Below are 20,357 nucleotides of genomic sequence, written 5' to 3' on the forward strand. Positions count from 1 at the left end.
AGCGAAATAATTTTAAAATTTATTAAAACTATTATTATTTAATTATTTAAATTTATATAAAAGAGTATTTTTAATAAAGTAAATAAGTTTTTAATAAGTAATATTTAAATTCTCTATCTTTAAATATTTATAAGACTAAATTTAGAAATTCTTTTTTTATCTAAAATTATATATTTTATTTTATAAATTAAAAAAATTATTAAAATTTTAATAGAAAATAAAAAAGTTATCTTAAAATTAAATAATATATATTTAATTAAGATTATTCGATTATCGAGTAAACTTTAATAAGCGATATTTTAATTTCTTACGTATTAATAATTATAAGATTAAATTTAAAAATTCTTTTTTTATTTAAAAGTCTATATCTTATTTTATAATTTAAAAAAAAATCTTAAAATTTTAATAGAAAATAAAAATATTATTCTAAAATTAAATAATATATATCTAATTAAGATTATTTAGCTATCGAGCGAACTTTAATAAATAATATTTAAATTCTTTATACTTTTATAATTATAAGATTAAATTTAAAAATTCTTTTTTTATCTAGAAGTCTATATTTTATTTTATAATATAAAAAAAAAGTCTTAAAATTTTAATAAGAAATAAAAAAGTTATTTTATATATAAGTAATATATATCTATTTTTTTAATAAGAGAGCTTAAGAGAGTTATTAGATGAATTTAGTCGATTTAATTAAAGAGTATAATAAATTTAAATTTATAATTAGCTATATATATAAATTTAAGATTTTTTAATTTAATTCTATCTTATTCTTTTATATATACTAATATATTAGCTAAGGTTTCTAAAGGGAACTTAGTTACTGAGCGTAGCCGTAGCGTAGTTAAGACTCTTAATATACGTAGACTTAACATAGAAGCTTAAGGGGGCGATGCCCCTCGTTTTCCTTCTTACTTCTTCAAGAATTAGTCTTACTACGAGATCTATATACGAATATATATATATCTACTACTAAGTTCACATTACTATATAACTCTAAATCTACTTATATTTAATTATCTAAATTTATTTAATACGATATATCTTTTTAATTAAATCTTAATACGTCTCTCTTTATATATATTTATTCTATAGATATATAATTAAAAAAAATATCTTTATATTATATATATATATAAGTTAAATTATAATAATTTCTTAATAATTAATAGTAATATTTTAAGATTTTATTATAAATAAATTTAGATTAATAAATTAGAATTATAGAAAGTAATTTATTTATAAATTTAATTTCGAGATTAAATTTAATTCTCGAACTTTAAAGAGTAAAAATATCTTATTTTAAGATTTACTTAGAATTATAAGATTAACTTTTAAAAAATTTAAATTTTTAGAAAGCGTAGATTAAGTTCTATAATTTAAAAAAAAGTAGTAAAATTTTAATAGAAAAAAAAAGAAGTTATATTAATAATAGATTTTTAGAAAATTAATTATTTTTAAATTAATTCAAATTTAATTAATAAAAAATTAATTTTAATTTCTATTATAATCTTTTTATTTTAATTAATATTATTTTTATTTTTATAATTTATAAAAAATTTAGTAATTTTATAATTTTTATAAATTCTTTAATTCTTTAATTTTACGATTTTTTAATAAGAGAGATTAATAGATTTAAATCGAGAATAAAGTAAAATAGTTTTAAAATAGTTTTAAAATTTATTATTATTCGATTATCTAAGTTTATATAAAAGAGTATTTTTAATAAAGTAAATAAGTTTTTAATAAGCGATATTTAAATTCTTTATCTTTAAATATTTATAAGACTAAATTTAGAAAATCGTTTTTTATTTAAAAGCCTATATTTCGTTCTATAAATTTAAAAAGAAATCTTAAAATTTAAATAGAAAATAAAAAAGTTGCTTTAAGATTAAATAATATATATTTAATTAAGACTATTCGATTATCGAGTGAACTTTAATAAGCGATATTTAATACTAATTTTAGTAATTCTTTTTTCATCTAAAAGTCTATATTATATTCTATAATTTAAATGAAAAATCTTAAAAATTTAATAGAAAATTAAATAATATGCCTCTATTTTTTAATTAGAGCTGTCGAGCAAACTTTAATAAGCGATATTTAAGATCCTTATTCTTTAATAATTATAAGATTAAATTTTAGAATTTTTATATTATTAAAAAGCGTAAGTTATAGACTATAATTTAAAAAAATAATCTAAAAATTTCAATAGATAATAATAAAGTTATTAAAAGATTAAAAGTAGAGTAAGAGATTTTTTAATAGTTATAGATGTTAATTTATTTATCCGCGATAATTTAATTAATCTAATTAAAGAGCGTAGATCTAATAAATTTATAATTAGTTATATATAGAAATTTAAGATTTTATAGCTTAATTCTATCTTATTCTTTTATATATATTAATATACTAATTAATTCTTTACACTCGATATACCTTTCTAATTAGGCCTTAGCGCGCCCCTCTCTCCGCACATATCTACCCTACAGGCACATAGATTAATCAACATCTTTTACACCACATCACATATATGAGTCAAACTATAATGATTCCTTAACAGTCTAGATCAATAGTAGGACAGCAAGTAATGAGCCTTAGGCCATCACCGACTGAACGAGACCAGAATCCCGCGTGAAATGATTGTCCTCCTGTCCCCCTTCAATGTTTTCCCGCTTTCTCGCAGTCCATCTGAGGGGAAGTGCGCGCCCAGACCAAAGAGTTCAGGAGGTCTTCGCAACGAGTTCGTTCAGAAGGGCTTCGATCTCGGCTTCGTCGTCCTTGAATTCGTAGTATCTTCCGTCGGTGCCAGGATAGTCTCTCAATTTTTCGTCCTCGGGTTCCATGAAGTAGAATCGCGAATAATGCCCAACGGTGGCAATGGCGTAGAGAGTTTTTTCGTTCTTTTGTTCCTTGCGCACAAGCGCCAGATAAAATGTTGCCTGCTCGACAGCTTCGGCCCACTTGGAACTCTGAGACTCAAATTCAACACGCTTGTCCTCAATGAGAATGACTTTCTTGAGCATCCCGTTCCTGATGTATCTGATACTGATATCGGCTCGTTTTTTGATACCAGTCAAGGGTCTCGTTTCCTGCTCCAAGCCATAATTCCTTGGGACTGTGAAGAAGAGCCCCAAAATGTTGATCCACAGGGAATCAACATCTGCTTCTATAGAACCCTTCTTGAGCTTGTCATAGTAGGACTTGATGACAGGGTATTGCATGTACTATATATGTGTGATTTGGAAAGTCCGCTTGCAAGATAATGGCAGGGTAGAGAGCGGGCTTACCGGCATTCTAGTAAGCGCTGAAGGAAGACTGACAATAAGAGGATATTCTAGACTGGGTATATTTTGATACCTTGGTTTGACAATGGAGTTGTTGCTGAAGTAGCAGAAGGAATTTGCCTTTTTCTTGATCTTGAATTGTGTTCTGAGAGAGCTCGGAACTGGGCGGACCTTGAGGGGTATCTATAATCTTCAAGACGGTCTTGGGTCGCATTATCGTAGCGCCGCAGTCCTTCGGGCCAGTGTTGAAGGTGGTGCGTTAATACTATTGTCAATCGGATACTAGCGTGGTTTTGCGGGAGAATTACTAATTCATACTCTAAAAGTATGGATCCTTACCGAATCATACCCCTAATTACTGAATCATACCCCTATATCAAATTTCACTTAAATATGAAGTATAATTCGATAATTTGCTATTACTTAAAGTATAATTTAATAAGAATCTTAAATAATAGCTTTCTAATATAAGAGGTTTTAATAAAGTTAATAATAGCGGTAGGCTTATTAAGCGTCTGATAGTAGTCGTTAACTTAATTATTAATAACGGTAGTATTTACGCTGCGTAACGGGGCGGGGTTCGAGGCGGGGTTTAACCCCCGAAGTTTACCCCGCGCCGTTACATAGCGTAGTAGAAATTACTTCTTCGAGGGCCCTACGGGGCCCTACAAGGCCTACGAGATCCGAATAGAGGTGTCTATAGCGTGAAGTGCGGACACCCCCGAGCTCGAAATTTCGCCCACTCGGCTTTCGTCTGATATTTTTAGGCTAATAGAATTCTCATCAAATGCGATCGGAGAAACTCCCTTATTTCTATAATCGAATAAGTCAAATCGCGGATTATCTCCTTCGTAGTTTGAGGTTACTTTGATAACTTATCAAATCATACCCCAAGCAATAATAAATTACCGAATTATACTCCATATTTGGGTGTGATTTGGTGTAGGGGTATGATTCGGTAATTAGGGGTATAATTTGCCCGTGGTTTTGCCGAAGGCATCTCCTACCTTAGTGCTTCTACATACTAGTACCACTCCACAGAATAACCAATCAATTATTTTTCAGCAGCCAGCTTGGATCTCAGCGCGTCTGCCTCGTCGTACGCTTGCTGAAGGCCGTTCTTGAGGGTATAGACACGGGAAACGCCTTGGATTGGCTCATGAGTGGAACAAGTCGTAGCCGCCGAGGCAGACTTAATAGTATCTGGAAGGCTTTTACGTCATCTCAGCTGAACACTCATATGCAACAGTAAAGTAGCATCGTTGCGTCAGGGTCCACGCAAGGCAGAATCCGCTGTGGAAAGTTTGGCCCTGAAGAATCTACAAAAGGCACGGTCCTTTGTGGCGGTAGAATGTTGATTGTATTCTCTACATGTATGTAAGAACCTACCTTAGCTACTGCAGCAGAGAGGTATCGGAGATGCTAGCAAAAATACACACTCATTATCTCATACACACAGAGGTGCCCTCTTGCTTATTCCCCGCCATGGAAGCCTCCACCATCGCCATGCAATCTCTACACATGCGTTCCACGTCGAATCGAGAAGACTCTCATGTTCTGCAGGACATATGAGTACTGTTGGAAGGCATCCGCCGTAAGCTAGTCAAGATCGAATTCGGTTATGTTCACTGATACTCTTAGGATAACATAGCAAATCCGCATTTCAGCACGATCAAACGTAACTTACACACGTCACCTGGACCTCGAAGGATGTGAAGCACATTAATATCTGGGGGCCATGAAAATCTACACGCACTTGAAAGCAGCTTGGGACGATCGCATAGTGGCTTTCACGTCGCTCGACTGGGCGCCTGCGAAGATCGCACTTCGTCCAGTCTCATCGAAAACCCCACGTTCAACGCACAGCGCTTGTTGAAGGCCCACGACTATTGGTGTCTGCGGCGGGAAGCATCGAGTGTTGGGCCTAGGAAATACTTCGAGTTACTCCAATGTACGGCCTTAATCGAGGATCTCGACAATATGGACTTGGAGGCTCTGTTCGAGAACACCTTGGATGAGTCCAACGATTGCAACAAGCCCTCGTTCTACTTCCTCGCTACGGCGGAGGAGCCACACCTACGGCAATGCCTAGGTTTGTCAACTTTTCCTCTGTATCCCGGAGCTTGACTCTTCAGCACGGCCCGGGTGGTATTCGGTGCGCACTCGCCTTGTGCGCATGTATCCACAGACAAGAACCTCTTCGACGTCCGGATGTTGTGCGCGGAATATAGCAGTTCTCGGTGTGGAATGACGTAGTAAGGTTGATGTGGCATAACGTTTGCCTGACGTATAAGATTAAGGGAAGGGTGGAGTAGGACGGACATCGTTCAGCGTCATGAGTCGCACGAACATGGTGACGGGAACGAAAACGTTCAATTTGTAGGTCGAGTAGAATGATCATGCTGCGAATTTGAAGAGCGAGATATGAGTAAATGTACCTGCGCTTGAGGATGTATCGAATTTAGACGATTTGATATTTTGAAGTGGTTGAATAGGTTGAAAGTTTGACAGACCTGATCCTGCACGAACATGGGCGATAGGTCTTCTGCTCTTGTGTTATGCATCTGTCATACATGTAGATGACGATTAAACGGTTTGCTGGACCATTCGTGGCAATGGATAAAGGCGTTTGCTGTTTGAAGGTTGTGGGTGGCCTGAACCGTAACGGGCCATGCGCTTAGACTCATTAGCTGCGGACACCTTTTGTACACCAATCTGCCCAAGGTAGGTAGTTCTTAAATGTGTGTCCTGTTTCATCTCACGCAGCAGTAAAACTGTTTGACAACGCAGCATTGCGAAGCAGGACACGAGCTTCGAGTGAACATTCGCTATCTTATAACACTCGATTATGACTTTTACCATACATCATGGTATTCCTCTGATCTCTTTTCCCCCCAATAGCATCACTTGAGTTGCATGGATGATAATCTGGACGTCGTCCGCCGCTGAAAATGCTAACCTATCCATGACCTCCGCCAACGCCGACCGGGTCTCCCATATCATTAGACCTGCCCATTGCGCTAACATATCACCGTATGCAAGAGAAAGGCCGTCTTTCATAGCCCCGTCGTTACATCTCAAGTGGCGTCGTCGCACTTGCCCACCGCGACGCTGGCCTTCTGGAACTGTATGTATCTGCTGCGATGTGGTGTCGAGAAGGCATTAGTCGAAGATGTGCTCCAGGTCTGACATTTGACCTGTAAGATGGCAGCGGTGGTGGTGGTGATGGTGAGATCTCTCTCGTGTAGTGAGAAGCGGATCGCTGGCTTGCTCTTTCGTGGTAGTCTGCTCTATCATAGTCCATCACATGATGATCTGCTCTTTGGTGGTGCTCTAGTCTTTGGTGACGCTCTGACCGTGGGTGATGCTCTGACCGTGGGTGATGCTCTGACCGTGGGTGATGCTCTGACCGTGGGTGATGCTCTACCCTTGGGTGATGCTCCGCTTCTTGCTGGTGATGATCTGGCTTGTGATGATGTTCCGATTCTTCATAATGATGTGTCTGGGGCCTCGGTTCGTACGATTCGTGTAGTAAGAGCGGTTTCCTGGGAATTCTCGAGAGTTCTTTGTTGTTGGAGTTGGAGACACTAGGTCGGCTACAGCTGAAATATTCGAGGACAGGGCGGAGAGAATCGGTAGGGTCGACGACTTCTTTGCGCTTGGGATGTTTCGGGCGTACCCATGCCATTTCAACGAGCTTTCAGGAAGAGCAGAGATAGCTTGTTGATGTATTGAACTCGGTGTCGAGAGATATGGGTACTTGGAAGATAAGGAGACACTCGCAAGTTCACCAGCATCGCAGGATTGTCCATGATGGCTGATGTGGTGGTTTGTTATCCAGCCTCTACTTTTTCTCGTCGAGATGGCTGGGGAGGCTGGTAGCGGAAAGGCGTTCCGCTTTTGCTTGGCACTGGCTTGGCACTGGCTTGGCGTTTGGCCAGATAATTGACAACAACAAACCAACTTTTCAGAGCCTGAAGGCGGCTGTCGGAGTTTGCAGCTTAGCATAATGATTCTCACTGGCAGCGAGGTCGATATTCTTAAAGCAAATGCGGATGGAATCTCAAACATGTCTCTTGTCGCTCTGCGCCTCGGAGACCACAGCGGTGGGTTCCAAGTCTGGACGACATTCACTGACAGTCTTGCATCGTCTAGACAACAACGGAGAAAGGCAAGCTGTACTTCCCGGTCATGACCAAGATTTTGACACCAACGAATAATCGATTGCCGGGAGCCTTGCGGATTGCTTCGCGGTATCCTCAGTCTTTCCCTGGAGAGTCAGTTGAGATGGGAACAAGAGCTCAAAAGTCTCTATCATGACTAGCAGTCAATGCACTGCAGTCATGAGTCGACGTCTCTTCACAGCTTTCGCTAATCATTAAGCCGGATGGCTCGCAGAATGGCTTGAGGGTAAAACCTACCCTGAGACTACTTCTTCAAGTATACAGCTCTTGGCATTCACTCTGTTTGATCTTGAACTTGTCTTTCAGATCTCCGTCTCTTTCAGTGAAAGGCAAGCCGAAGAGTTGCTTTCGAACGTCCGTCTAGATCTCAGCTACCTTCCTATTCCGGACCTGCAGTGACCCTGCATACCTACCCCTCATACTTCTTGGCGTGATGGTACTTCTACAACTGTGCAGGCTTTTCCTGCTTTCTTTTCCATGCTTTTCAGCGGCGAATCTAGTAATTGTGACAACATGTATCTATTGAACTTCTATTTGGGCTTGGCGTTGGCCTTTGGCCCATTAACATTATGCTGGACTCCTTCCGCGGCTGCGCACAAACGCGGCGGTGAGCAACAAGAACTGAAAGACAAGCTAGGAGCAGTCGCTTCGGAGAGCACGGTCTGCAGCAACGTTGGTATCGATCTTATCATGGATGGTGGAAATGCTGCAGATGCTGTATGTCCAGAATAAATGCGCCAGAAGGTAGTTTGGACTAGCTAACCGGGCCGCCTTAAATTTCGCAGTTGGTGGGCACGGTGTTCTGCATAGGGGTAATCGGGATGTACCACAGCGGACTTGGAGGTGGCGGCTTCATGATCGTACGCGGCAGCAATGGCTCCTACGAGTTCATCGATTTCCGTGAGAAAGCTCCCGCTGCAGCATTCACCAACATGTACAACAACGACACAGACTTGTCTCTTTATGGAGGCCTTGCGAGCGGTGTACCTGGCGAGCTTCGCGGCCTCGAATACTTGCACAAACACTATGGCAAACTACCCTGGGCGCACGTCATGGGACCAGCCATCAATGTCGCGCGCAATGGCTTCATAGTCACCCAAGATTTGGTCGATTATGAGGAAGAAGCTATTGGAAGTGGACCTAATTTCTTGGCTGAGAACCCAAATTTTGCTGTTGACTTTGCACCAAATGGAACACTACTCGGTCTGAATGAGACCATCACAAGGCAGCGCTATGCAGACACTCTTGAGACCATCTCGAAAAGAGGCGCTGACGCTTTCTATACCGGGCCTATTGCGAATGCTACCATTCAGGCGTTGAAAGCCGCTAATGGGATGATGACGCTTGAGGATCTAAAAAATTACACTGTGGCCATACGGAAGCCCGCCCAAATTACATACCGAGATTACAAGCTTACGGCGTGCTCTGCGCCATCATCAGGCACAGTCGCCCTGTCGGTCATGAAGACCATTGAGGGCTATAGTGAGATTGGTGAGGCTGCGACCCTGAACCTTAGTACTCATCGTCTCGATGAGGCAATCAGGTTTGCCTATGGGGAGGTGAGTAGCTGTGCTTTCTCCTTAACACCTCAGTATGATCACAAATATTGACACCAATTCGAATAGAGAGCGTACCTAGGAGATCCGTTATTCGTTCCAGGCGTTGACGAATATCAGCAGGAAATGCTCAACGAGACCACTGCTGAGGCGGTGAGGAGTAAGATCTCGGACTTTCACACCCTAAACGTCTCTGCGTATGATCCTACTGGGTTGGAATCCACCACAACGTAGGTATTGTTCCTCCTGTGCTTCGCTTCTGGTCATCTGATCTATGACGTCCAGGCATGGAACCTCCCACATCGTCACAGCAGATGCCTCTGGTATGGCCGTCTCGCTGACCACAACCGTAAACCTGCTTTTCGGCAGCCAGCTTGTAGTGCCCGAAACCGGCGTGATTATGAACAATGAGATGAACGACTTCTCAATCCCTAATCAATCTAATGCTTTCGGCTACGCGCCCTCACCTGCCAACTTCATAGAGCCGGGCAAAAGGCCGCTATCTTCCATCTCCCCGACTATCGTTGAATATCTCAAGAACGGCACGCTTTATTTTGTCATCGGCTCTGCGGGCGGAAGTCGTATCATCACTGCAACAGTACAGAACCTTTGGCATGTCCTTGATCAGAACGAGACGGTCAAGGAAAGCTTGGCGGAACCGAGACTCCACGATCAGGCACGTACCTTGATTTCGCTCCTTCTCGCACACAGTCGTGATCATCGCAAGAGTCGTTACTGATATTCGAGACTCTCGTAGCTGATACCAAACACCGTATCATTCGAGTACGCTTATAACAACGAAACCACAGCTTTCATGAAAAGCCTTGGGCACAACGTTACATGGGTGGCTCCTGGTCTGTCGACTGCCCAAGGCTTGCGAAGGTTGCCGAATGGCACGTTCGAAGCCGCGGGAGAGCCAAGGCAGCATAATTCGGGTGGATTTGCTATATGAAATTGGTCTAGCCACGCGAGATGGTGCAAGTAGTGGGTATCACGGATTCCATAAATCAAAGAGGAAGAGGAAGCGGAAGATGGGAAGAGCGCTACTCAACTTAGTATAAAAAGCGTAGTCATGCTAGCTCATGTTATCCAGTAGCTTCAGGCTTTGCACCATATATATATAAAATAAGGGTAGTACTCTCGAGAACATTCCCACCGTCCCCACTATTTCGGCATATCCTCGCCTATCATAAGATCCGATGGATCCCAGAGCTAAACAAAAAGATGGCCATTGAATACCAACTCCTCATGCAATCCCATACAGTATGCACCTCTTGCTATCTTAGAAAATCACAACCTGCCTTCCCCCTTTCTTCCTTCCTTCCTTCCTTCCTTCTCGCCCATCTCCCTCCCCCCTTCCCTTCTCCACCACCTCAAACTCCACCGGCCTCTCCTCCAAGCAAAAACCCCTCAGCCACCAACCGCCGCGGCCCACGCCTCTCCTCCACCAACTCTCTAACCAACCCTGCAGCATCCGCAAACTTACACCGCCCTCATCCAGACATTCATCCGTCCTCCACACCGTACCGTATATCCGTACGCAGCCGGGAAACTTTACGCCTCCGCTCCACTTTCCCACTCGCGAATATCGTAACCCGCATCGCACCGCATCGCGACCGCCACGCCACGCTCTGGAACCCTCATGGGCCCCGGCCAGGGATTTGTACGTGACGGGAGTCCAGAGCGAGCTGCCCCCGACGCCGCGGTCGGTCGTATACAATGCTGCAGCATTCCCCGCGGCCGAAGCGGCGGGGGTTGCAGATGCGGCTTGAGGGGCTGCCTGTTGCGCGCGAAGCTGATTTGTGGGCGACGTTTGGGCGGCGGGTTGAGGTGGGGATTGGGATAGGGATGGCAATGGGGGGGGTAAGGGGTTTGGTGGCTGGGGTTGAGAAGGAGGGGAGTGGGTGCGATGGAGGGGAGGCTTTGGGGTGGATGGGGTTGCGGGTGTGGAGGGTGGGGAGGGAGGCGAGGGAGCTGCAATATGAGGAGTTCTGGGGGAGGTGGAGGTCGCGGTTGTTTGTCTGAAGAACGGGCGGTAGTCCTTTCGCAGTCGTGGGATCATAAACTTGGTCACTACCATCGTGGACGGCGAGGGGACGTTTGGTTTCGGCTCGACGCATGGTGCCACTCGGGCCTATGTTGTTCGGTGTTGTGAGAAGGCGCTGGTTGGAGTGAAGTATATGTGAGGGAAGCGGCCGCTGAACAGGTTTGAAAGGTGGTTTGAAAAGATCGGCCTCGTGATCGGTAGGGGTGAAGGAAGCTTCGGGAAGGGGGTTATTGAATGGTTGCAGGATCGGCGCAGTTCAAGTGCAGCTCCCGTGTGTGAGAGAGCACGGACTGCGGAATGAACAACGCTTTTGAAGGCTGTGTCCAGAAAGCATATGTTAATGACTATGTATAGCAGGCATGAGAGATGTTGGATGTGCCAACTTCCTCAGGTCAAATGTTCTCTTTTCCTCTTTTCCCCAACGATTTCATCCACTGAAGCGACCTACTACACACTTCGTCCGCTGTTTCTGCTGCAGCAGAGCTCATGGAAATTTCCATAAGCTGTCACGGCGTGATGCACGTCTGATCTCACCGCGGCCTCCAATATTGTATCATTGATTTGGGACGTTTACGTTCGTAGCTTCTATTATCTCAGTATTCGCCTCAAACCACTCTTCATAGTCCGTCACATCTCTATCCTTCCACTTCGTCGCCGGAATTTTAAAATGAGTAGTGATGGCGCTGAGAATTTTGCAAACGAATGGATCCACAAAACGCTGGACAAGCCGATCCCTGTAGGCCCGCTGAGGTAGTTGAAAAGTAGGGCGGAGAGTATGGCGCCTAATTTGCCGGTCGCGGCGCTGATGCCATGACCGAAGGCGCGTACGCGCACTGGGAAGACTTCGGCAGGTATGATGAAGGTGGCGGCGCTGGGACCGAAGATGAAAAACACTGTGTGAGATGTTAGGCGCTGGTAGCTTGGGGAGCGGAGGCTTGAGTATCTGACCGATACCGAGACAGAAAATCTTCCCGCCTATGCCCAGGTGTTTGTAGTCGCCGGCATTAACAGCGAACAAGAACACAACGATCAAGAATCCTTGGATTTTTATCCATCTTCGTCCCAATTTCTCAACTTCAACGAAGAAGATTGTGAAGAGATACCCTGGCACGTAGCCGGCTATGGCGATCATCGAGTTGCCGATAGCGATCCTCTTCAACACGTCGTACTCGTTGGCTCCCTGGGAGACCCCAAACTCCGTAAGAATCACAGATTGATTCAGGTTGACCCCGTAGAACGCCACATCCAGCAGGAACCAGGATGACATGGTCCCCAGCAGAGTCTTCAGATGCCTCCATTCGCTGAAATACACGAAGAAGACGTCGAGTCTAGCTCTCTAGCCTTGAGCCTCAATTTGAGCTCGCGCAGCATCTATTTCCTCCTGAAGTCCACAGCAGAGATGTGCGGCATCCTCCAGAGCCAAAACATTTCCGAAGAAGACACGGAGCGGTTAGGAGTAGGCCTAGTTGAAAGAATGGTACTAGACCGCCACACCGGATCCTCCATTGAAATTTCATGTGCAACAATAGAAGAAATTCAAGTGACATACTTGGTACTCTGTATAGTAGCAGAAAGGGAAAGTAGAAGCAACAAGAGGTCTCCAAGGCACACCGAGACTACAGATGCCTACCGGCATGCTTGGACCACACGTTTGAATTCCTAGATAGGCAACGTGGGAGGGTCAAGCTACATACTAGCAATGCTTGTCAGCTGCATGTCCTTCTAGCCAAAAGAGCAGTGTTTCAACAAAAGGCACCATATTCTCGAATGGCGTGGCAAGTCAAGTTGAAGCATCAAAGGGCAAGCGACGGCATCATCAACGACACGTGGTAATAGGGTTGTGACGCAGTTCCATTGATCAACGTGGACTTTGCTCATTTTTAAGAAGCTTCCCTCGTCCTTTCCGTTCCGGTGCTCTCGAGACAGACACGTGCTTTAGCATCTGCCAGACCGGTCGAAGATTGTGGCAGAACGGCGTCCTGCTAGAATGGACGCCCTACTTAGGCCATAGGGAAAAACCCTGCGGCGGAGATCGAAGATGAACTTTATTGAAAGCCATCAACTACGGAAGTTGAAAGAAGCAGAAAACACGCGGAGTGTGGAGATGAACCCTTCCAGGGAGTCACTTCCGCGTGTGGCGGTGCCTCGCCAGCTGCAAGTGACAGCAGTGTGAGCGACGACACCCAGACCAAGCCTCTCACAGGTTCCGAAGCAGCAACGGTAGCTGCTGATATGTGTGCACCCCCAACAGTCCGTGTAGTGTCTTGCGGCATTTCATCCCTACTCCTGCGCTCTTTTCCAGGCGTGTTGTCTGTTGTGAGAAGCTGCGGACGGGAGCAATACCTGCGCGCAATCGCAAGGACCGCTGCACAAGGGGATTCGTGCCAGATATCATAGTGTAGAAAGGTGTGACCGTGACTTGTTCAGATGACTTGCTCCAATGGATGAGGTGCGATATCCGTGTCGGATATTGAATTGTAGCAGGCCGTACGATCTGAGAAAGGCTGGTGCGTGCGACAGAATCAGCTCGGGCCTTCAATGAAAAGAAGCATACTCACGTTCACAAAGCATCCAGCGTAACAACCTTGCGATTCTGTAGCCATCCTAACACATACTCAGGGTGAAGCTACCTGGAACTTCAACCTCCAAGCTTCGGCAGCCGGTCACAAATGGCGCAGATAGTAGTTTGATGCCCATGCTGGCTCTGCATCCCGTAGTGCGTTCTCTCTGTGTCGTGGCATCTTAGTGCACGTCTTAGCTGCCAGCACCCTCAAGCAGATGACAGCAAGCGGACACGCATTGTAGGAACGATTCGTAGAGTACTGTGGTGTATCGAGCCTCGACGCAAGTGTTCAAGAGAGAGACGAAGGCCCCCTTACCCCGGAGATGCTGTTTCCCAAAGCCAAGCATTGTAGGGCTGATCTACACTAGCACCACTAGCGTGACACAAGTCTCAGTGAGATTGCCACTGCACTGCCCTGACGAGCTTGCCTTCCCTGCTTCGATAGTGCCTGTCTCTCTACAATGCTTTTAGTATGAACAACATCAGCCGCTTATACATAGTCTGGCGTTCGTATCAATCTTGGTGTGCGAGTTGATGCTACTTGATCAGTGGTGCCTACTCATGGAGTTATGATAAATGCGGCCTGAGTCCCAACATCATGATATCAACGAGCAGACTTTCATGTATCCCCTGCCATCGATTACTCGACACTATGACTTGCGAACCCTTCTTCGTCTCAAAGCTCACGGAGCCAAACCAGCAGTCATCCTCAGCCACACGGATCGGGACGATCTACCTAGGCTTGGGCTCACGGGCGCCCCGACCTCCTAGAAGAAGTTTCATGCGTATGGTATGCCGCAGGTAGCGAAACGCCCGAAGGCTGTTCGAGGAAGTATGTACAGAGGATTCCAAACGATAACTGCTCGACATACTATATGGCTGTGGACCGCTCAAGACGCTTATTCTCGCATCCTATTTACACCTGCCTAATCTAACCAGCGAACCGGAAAACTGGATTCGTGCATCATGAATAAGCATGTGGGCGTCTTTGTCATCTAGGAACAGCCCATCCGCGGTGCATCTCACCAATTCTACTTATTAGTTACCCACAGAATGTCCAACAGCATGGGGTTCCATAGTTCGCGAATGCACCTGTAGTTTAGCAGTTGTGCAGACGCCGGACTCTGCAGGTACTGCCACAGTAAAAAGCTTTTTCAAGACCTATGCTCTAATTGACAATGAGCAGAGTCTCCCATGAATATGTCTCGCGAATCAAATTCAGGCCCAGCTCGGCAGAAACACTGGTGACGTGTACTCACCTTTTCCTCTGGTTTCAATTTTCCCATCATGTATTTGATGTCCTTGTGTTAGTCTGACATGAAGTCGAGATCCATTTTGCGGACCGTGATGAAGGCTTCGCAACCTGTGGCGGGAAACCGGCGCCCTGGTTCAGGATGCATTCCGGTGCAAGGATGTTTGCGGCTGCTATGCCTTCGTCATTGCATAATATCATGAGAAATTCAGCGCATCGTTCTTTGTAAGTCGCTAGGTTACCAACAGGCATCATTCAACGTTGCAGTGACGTTGTGAGGCGGAGTAAACATTGGAGTCGGAACAATTCGCGAACGCATCGGTCTTTCGGAAAGTAGACTGGAGTCCGAAAGGGCGCTTTAGCGGTCATCAATTTAATTGCTCTAGAAAAAAGGAACAGTCGACCATTGCTCACCGATGCTTCTGTTCCGAGCCCTTTTCCTCAACGTCTGAGGATCCTTGGCTCGCTTCGGATAATTATACTACAGACAAAGCTCCTACCTCGCTCAGGGAAATGAGCTGGGTGCGTGGCGTGGTTTACAAATCAGATACTGTCAGTGTTTGGTAAATCAAGGAAAATTCATGTTTGCTACCATCAAGCCTGGGATGTTTGCGATTAATTAATCAATGTGGCAGTGAATGTTTTGAAGTACGAAAAGGCGGTGCAGAAAAAGAGGGAATGACCTTCTGATAAAGCAGTCGCTTGAAATCCATGTCTTCTAGTCTTGGCGACATGGGGCTCCCACTAGGATACACGTTGCTAAGGACCCCCTTAAGGCGATCGTGCCGAGGTACTCAAGATTAATAGGCAACTCGCTCCGACAGCAATGCTTTTTGTGTATGAATGATCTTCACAACATTCCAACCTCGATCGATTTGGAAGGCTAGCCGCACCGATGCTTGATGTTTGACGTTTCAAACTTTCAAACGATTAGCTATTGCTGGGCCTCACGATGATCTCCTCAAAATGGACCACCTTGCGAGACTTGGACACTCAACAATATTAGTACCTGAGCTAATAGCCGCACCGATTCTCGATGTTTAAGGTTCCAAACGAGCAGGCACTGCTGGGCCTCAAAGTAACTTCCCCAGAACGGAACAGCTTGCGAGCTTTGGTGGTCTTACAACGTCGATCTCTGGAGAGTGCAGACCACAGTCACCAGACAGGGGAGAATAGTGATCTTGATACTGACCTGAATCCAACAGCTTCCCCTGCGCATTGTCGTCTCTGCTTTCACACTGTCGGCAATACTTCTACTTCTCTATTCTATTTCATGGTTAGAGGCTATGATAGAGACCCGTTTAGAGGCAGGAACAAGCTTCAAATGATTTGGTGGCCGAATAATAAGGTCGGCTATACAATGTTCTAATCTTGCCTAAAGTGGTAACAACAGACGGTCAGAACACAAAAGCCAACGAGAAACTCACCCCAGGACAAGCTGTGAATATTGTGGAGTCATAACCTTAGCAACTTATTTGGGATTTCCAACGTGTGGAATACCATGTCAAACATCGCTGCAGATCCAAGAACGTCTCGCGTTTGCGCCGCAATATTGCTGCAGGGCTGCATCCACGAACGCGAGATATACGGTTAGAAAAATGCCTGAACATCAAGCCATCCATGGATCTTGCTGAACCCTTTGATTCCCCGTTGCATCTCCAACCATGAGTACAATTCACGGCTTGGCATTGAACCATCACCAGTGTGAGGATGCACGCATACTTGATATTTTCTACCACAATATGTCGAGGTGAGGTAGGCTACCACACTGTCTCATCAGACATCATGAGAATCAGACTTCGTGACTCCCGAACTAGCAGTGCAAATGTTTGATGCAGAGTCCACGGCTACCCATAGCGGTGAGGGCAATTGTCTAAAGCAGGACTAAAGCCGGACTTTGATAACGTCTTGGACGTCTCTTAGCGGTCACCTACAGGCTATGTGACCCTGAGCCTCTGTACGTACGATGTCCATCGTGCAGCCAGCGATACCTCCACCGCAGCTTCACCTCCCGCATTCGCCCCATACTGTCACTGTCTCTATCATCAATACAACCTGTCATATATCTCAAATACGATCTTCTCTTTTCCTTCGTCCAACCTATTCAGGACACGAGGTCATGGACATTGCGGCCTTTGCATTCCTGATCGAGCACAACGGGCAAAAGCTACTCTTCGACCTAGGTGTACGGAAAGACTGGGAGGTCAGTAGTCCACCTACCCTTGCTGACCCGATGAAGCTTGGGGGTTGGAAGGTTGAGGTCGAGAAGAATGTATCCGAAATCTTGCAAGACAACGGAACAAGCTTAAGTAGTATCGACGCTATCATTTGGAGGTACGTCTACAATCGGAGTTTCCAAGCAAGCTACGCTGATAGAGTTGCTAGTCATCACCACATTGCCCACACTGGCGATCCCTCGACATTCCCACCCAAGACCTCGTTGGTCGTTGGACCAGGCTTCAAAAGGCTATTCACCCCTTCCTATCCTGACGACGAGACCTCTCCCGTCCTCGAGTCTGCTTACGCTGGTCGTGAAGTCCGAGAAATCTCCTTCAGGGGAGGCTTCAAACTAGGCCGCTTTCCTGCACTGGATTACTTTGGGGACGGCTCTTTCTATCTTCTTGCATCTCCCGGACACGAGTCTGGCCATATGTGCGGGCTGGCCCGTACCACCTCTTCTTTCGCAATGCAGCCTCAGCATATGGCTGGAAGGGATACGTTCATCTTCATGGGAGGCAACATTGCACATCACGGCGGCGAGTTCCGTCCTAGCGTCTACCGTCCTCTACCTTCACTTCTGCCAGACTTCCCGCTTTTTGCCCCATCATTTTCGTCGGCAGTCATGCCGCCTTGCCCTGGTGAACTTCTGGCAACAATCCACTGCGCTCAATCAGCTACAGAGCCTTTCTACACTTCGAATTGCGCCGAGGACCAAGACAAGGCGATCGAAAGCATACGGAGGATGATGGAGTTTGATGCCCGCGATACCGTTTTTGTGGTGCTTGCTCACGACGCTACGCTCCTGAGCGTGATTGATTGCTTCCCGGCTACTGCCAATGACTGGTATGCCAAGGAGTGGGCGAAGAAGAGCAGGTGGCTCTTCTTGAATGATTTCGAGGATGACGTCAAGGAGTATGCGAGAAACAAGAAAGCTCGAGAGTATGAGTTCGACGAGAAGTCGTTGTGGATGAATTGAATGATGGATGCATCCACGGACTTGCCATTGAACGACTTGGGATTAGGTGTACAAGGCCCGCTTTTCACTTACAAAATCTCACTCGCTGACATGACGAGGTCACACCACAAAGTATAGAATTCAATTCCACTCTATGCTCTGCTTTGCATCAATCGCTCGTGACAAAGAAGTCTAACCCTATAATGGGTTGAACAGATGCGTTTTTGATCCAACCACATTTTGCACTATACATTGCAAAGAACAGCTGCTGTCCTTGGCAGACCTTGGAGTTTGCGGCGGTATAATGTGTGCCTAGACAGTCTCTCATTCTTATGGCACTGACGAGTCTTCGAAAAGAAATTTGTTGATGCTGATGGCGGCTCAGGGGATAAGAATGCCGTTTCCCACTAGGCCACGTTTGGTTTGGCATATTTTCAATTCAGCGATGAAATAAAACTCTGCCTCCCGCCACCATGATAGATCTAGCATCCCTGGAAAACCCAGACGCGCTTACAATCATGAAAATGATGGTAACTGGTTTGCAATCATAGAGGACTGCTTCCATGCCAACCTTTGATTAGTTACTGGCGGGCTAGGCTTGGCTTGGCTCCCCTTGGAATTGGTTTTGGTTGGGAGAGGGCTCCATCTGTCTCCTAGGCTGGACTTCAGCTGGCTTATACCCTAATTCTCCGAGCTTGAGATGCTCATGATCAATGTGGACAAGCATGGAAGCTTCGATAAGCCCCTTCTCAATTCTCTAGTCCAGTTGACACCCAAAGGAGTGGGCCAACTGTGGGCTTGGATTCTTTCCCTCATGACATGGCCAGCGATACCATTGAGTCTTCTGAAAGCCAACAGACCGGATCCCGCCTCTAATGATTGGATAGCAGTCTATGAAAGGCTGCCAGGGAGCTTACTGCTGAGAGAGAGTCTGAAGATATATTCCTAAACGAAAGAATGCCTCTTCAGTACTTCGCCTTTTCCAAAAGGCATTGAACATACCTAGCATCTGTGGAATATTGCTGTGAATCTACTTCCGGAGGATGAATGTAAGTGCCTTTCACTCCTGTATGATCTCTGGGGATATTGCTTGTAGAACTAAAGAGTCTTGATGTTTGAGGAACCCGCAATCGCAACGACGTGCAATTCTTCATGCGACGAGCAGTAACATGGGAATGGTGGGTGACTCGGACAATACAGCTCTAGGTTACATGATTCGCATCTGTCGCAGCAGTGACAGCCTTGAATGTTTTCTTTGGGCCACAATATGTTCCACTTGCACAGAGCATCTTTGGCTAATTGCTAGTACGTAGCGCAGTGGCAAACTATCTCTAGACTACATCTCCTGCCGGTGATGGTTAGCCTTATGCGGGGTAAGCTTCCACAGATCGCTAGCACGTCGGCTGGATAATGTGCCCGCAACCGCTCCCTTCTCAGCACGCACTAAGTTCATCGCTTCACCCAAGGGAGACCATCCAACCGATAGGGCAAGAATTTATGTACAGTGCGGGAAAGGTGCCTGTCATCAGCGGACATGTGGTTCGAAATCTGGAGAGACAAGACGACAAGACCGTGTCTAAGGGTATGTCTCTGTATGGTATGGCGCTCAGGAATTCCATCCGTTCCTCGTAAGACTTGGAGATATTGTTTAGGGCTGACATGAATATCTTCAGTGATTCATGATCCATGATCATGTACGAATGGAGCCTTTTTGGGTCTCATACATCTGAAAACTTCCGCAGCAGGCAGAGCCCGGCTAAGCGTCATGGAAGATAAGGAGCAACGGCAGCAGACCCCATCGATCCCCTTGCTAAAGGCACACGCCTGTCATTGAGGTCATCAAAGCCCCGACTTGTATTGACCTGTGCGCAAAGCAAGTATTTATTGATGTTACTGGGGTTTTCGATAGTGCGCTAGGCTCGATAAGTCAGAGGCCCGCAGATCATGCCGCTATCGCTCATGCACGCTTCGGCTTCGGTCAATCACAACCAACGCCCGCTGCTTTCATAGGGCGTTTGACATCAACTTGGACCTTTTATGATTCGCTCTTCTTGCTTGACAGCGGCTACTTGTCAGGATGAGATCGGGCCAGATCGGGTTTGTCTCTTTCTGCTCTGCTTTGGTTCCTGAATTCATGGCACTTCCTCTAGTCTACCCGTATATCACGCAGATGCAGAATTTTTTTTCCTGATCAAGCAATTTCATATAAGCGTAAAGAAGGTATGGAGATGCTCGGCTCGGTCTAGACAGAAGCTCTTGTGTCTTATTGGCAATCATATCGTCATGG

The 20,357-nt window shown here is 45.3% G+C and overlaps 4 protein-coding genes across 4 annotated transcripts; 2 read left to right on the top strand and 2 right to left on the bottom strand.

The window, feature by feature from the left end:
* Positions 1-2,729: 2,729 nt before the first annotated feature.
* Positions 2,730-3,302, bottom strand: HO133_006901 (uncharacterized protein; the record flags this gene model as incomplete). Its single annotated transcript, XM_037297797.1, has 2 exons — positions 2,730-3,233; positions 3,297-3,302. 2 exons carry the CDS (start codon positions 3,300-3,302, stop codon positions 2,730-2,732), a joined length of 510 nt encoding a protein of 169 aa, XP_037146866.1.
* Positions 3,303-7,990: 4,688 nt separating this feature from the next.
* HO133_006902 (uncharacterized protein) lies at positions 7,991-9,985 on the top strand (the record flags this gene model as incomplete). Its single annotated transcript, XM_037297798.1, has 5 exons — positions 7,991-8,194; positions 8,263-9,036; positions 9,103-9,263; positions 9,319-9,709; positions 9,791-9,985. 5 exons carry the CDS (start codon positions 7,991-7,993, stop codon positions 9,983-9,985), a joined length of 1,725 nt encoding a protein of 574 aa, XP_037146867.1.
* A 1,722-nt stretch (positions 9,986-11,707) lies between these two features.
* Positions 11,708-12,347, bottom strand: HO133_006903 (uncharacterized protein; the record flags this gene model as incomplete). Its single annotated transcript, XM_037297799.1, has 2 exons — positions 11,708-11,973; positions 12,029-12,347. 2 exons carry the CDS (start codon positions 12,345-12,347, stop codon positions 11,708-11,710), a joined length of 585 nt encoding a protein of 194 aa, XP_037146868.1.
* A 4,667-nt stretch (positions 12,348-17,014) lies between these two features.
* HO133_006904 (uncharacterized protein) lies at positions 17,015-18,091 on the top strand (the record flags this gene model as incomplete). The annotated part of the gene is made up of 2 exons (XM_037297800.1): positions 17,015-17,229; positions 17,281-18,091. 2 exons carry the CDS (start codon positions 17,015-17,017, stop codon positions 18,089-18,091), a joined length of 1,026 nt encoding a protein of 341 aa, XP_037146869.1.
* Between the last annotated feature and the right edge of the window lie 2,266 nt (positions 18,092-20,357).

The sequence above is a fragment of the Letharia lupina genome, assembly GCF_014066315.1.
Source record: "Letharia lupina isolate WasteWater1 chromosome Unknown contig_28, whole genome shotgun sequence".
Classification (NCBI taxonomy): Eukaryota; Fungi; Ascomycota; class Lecanoromycetes; order Lecanorales; family Parmeliaceae; genus Letharia; species Letharia lupina.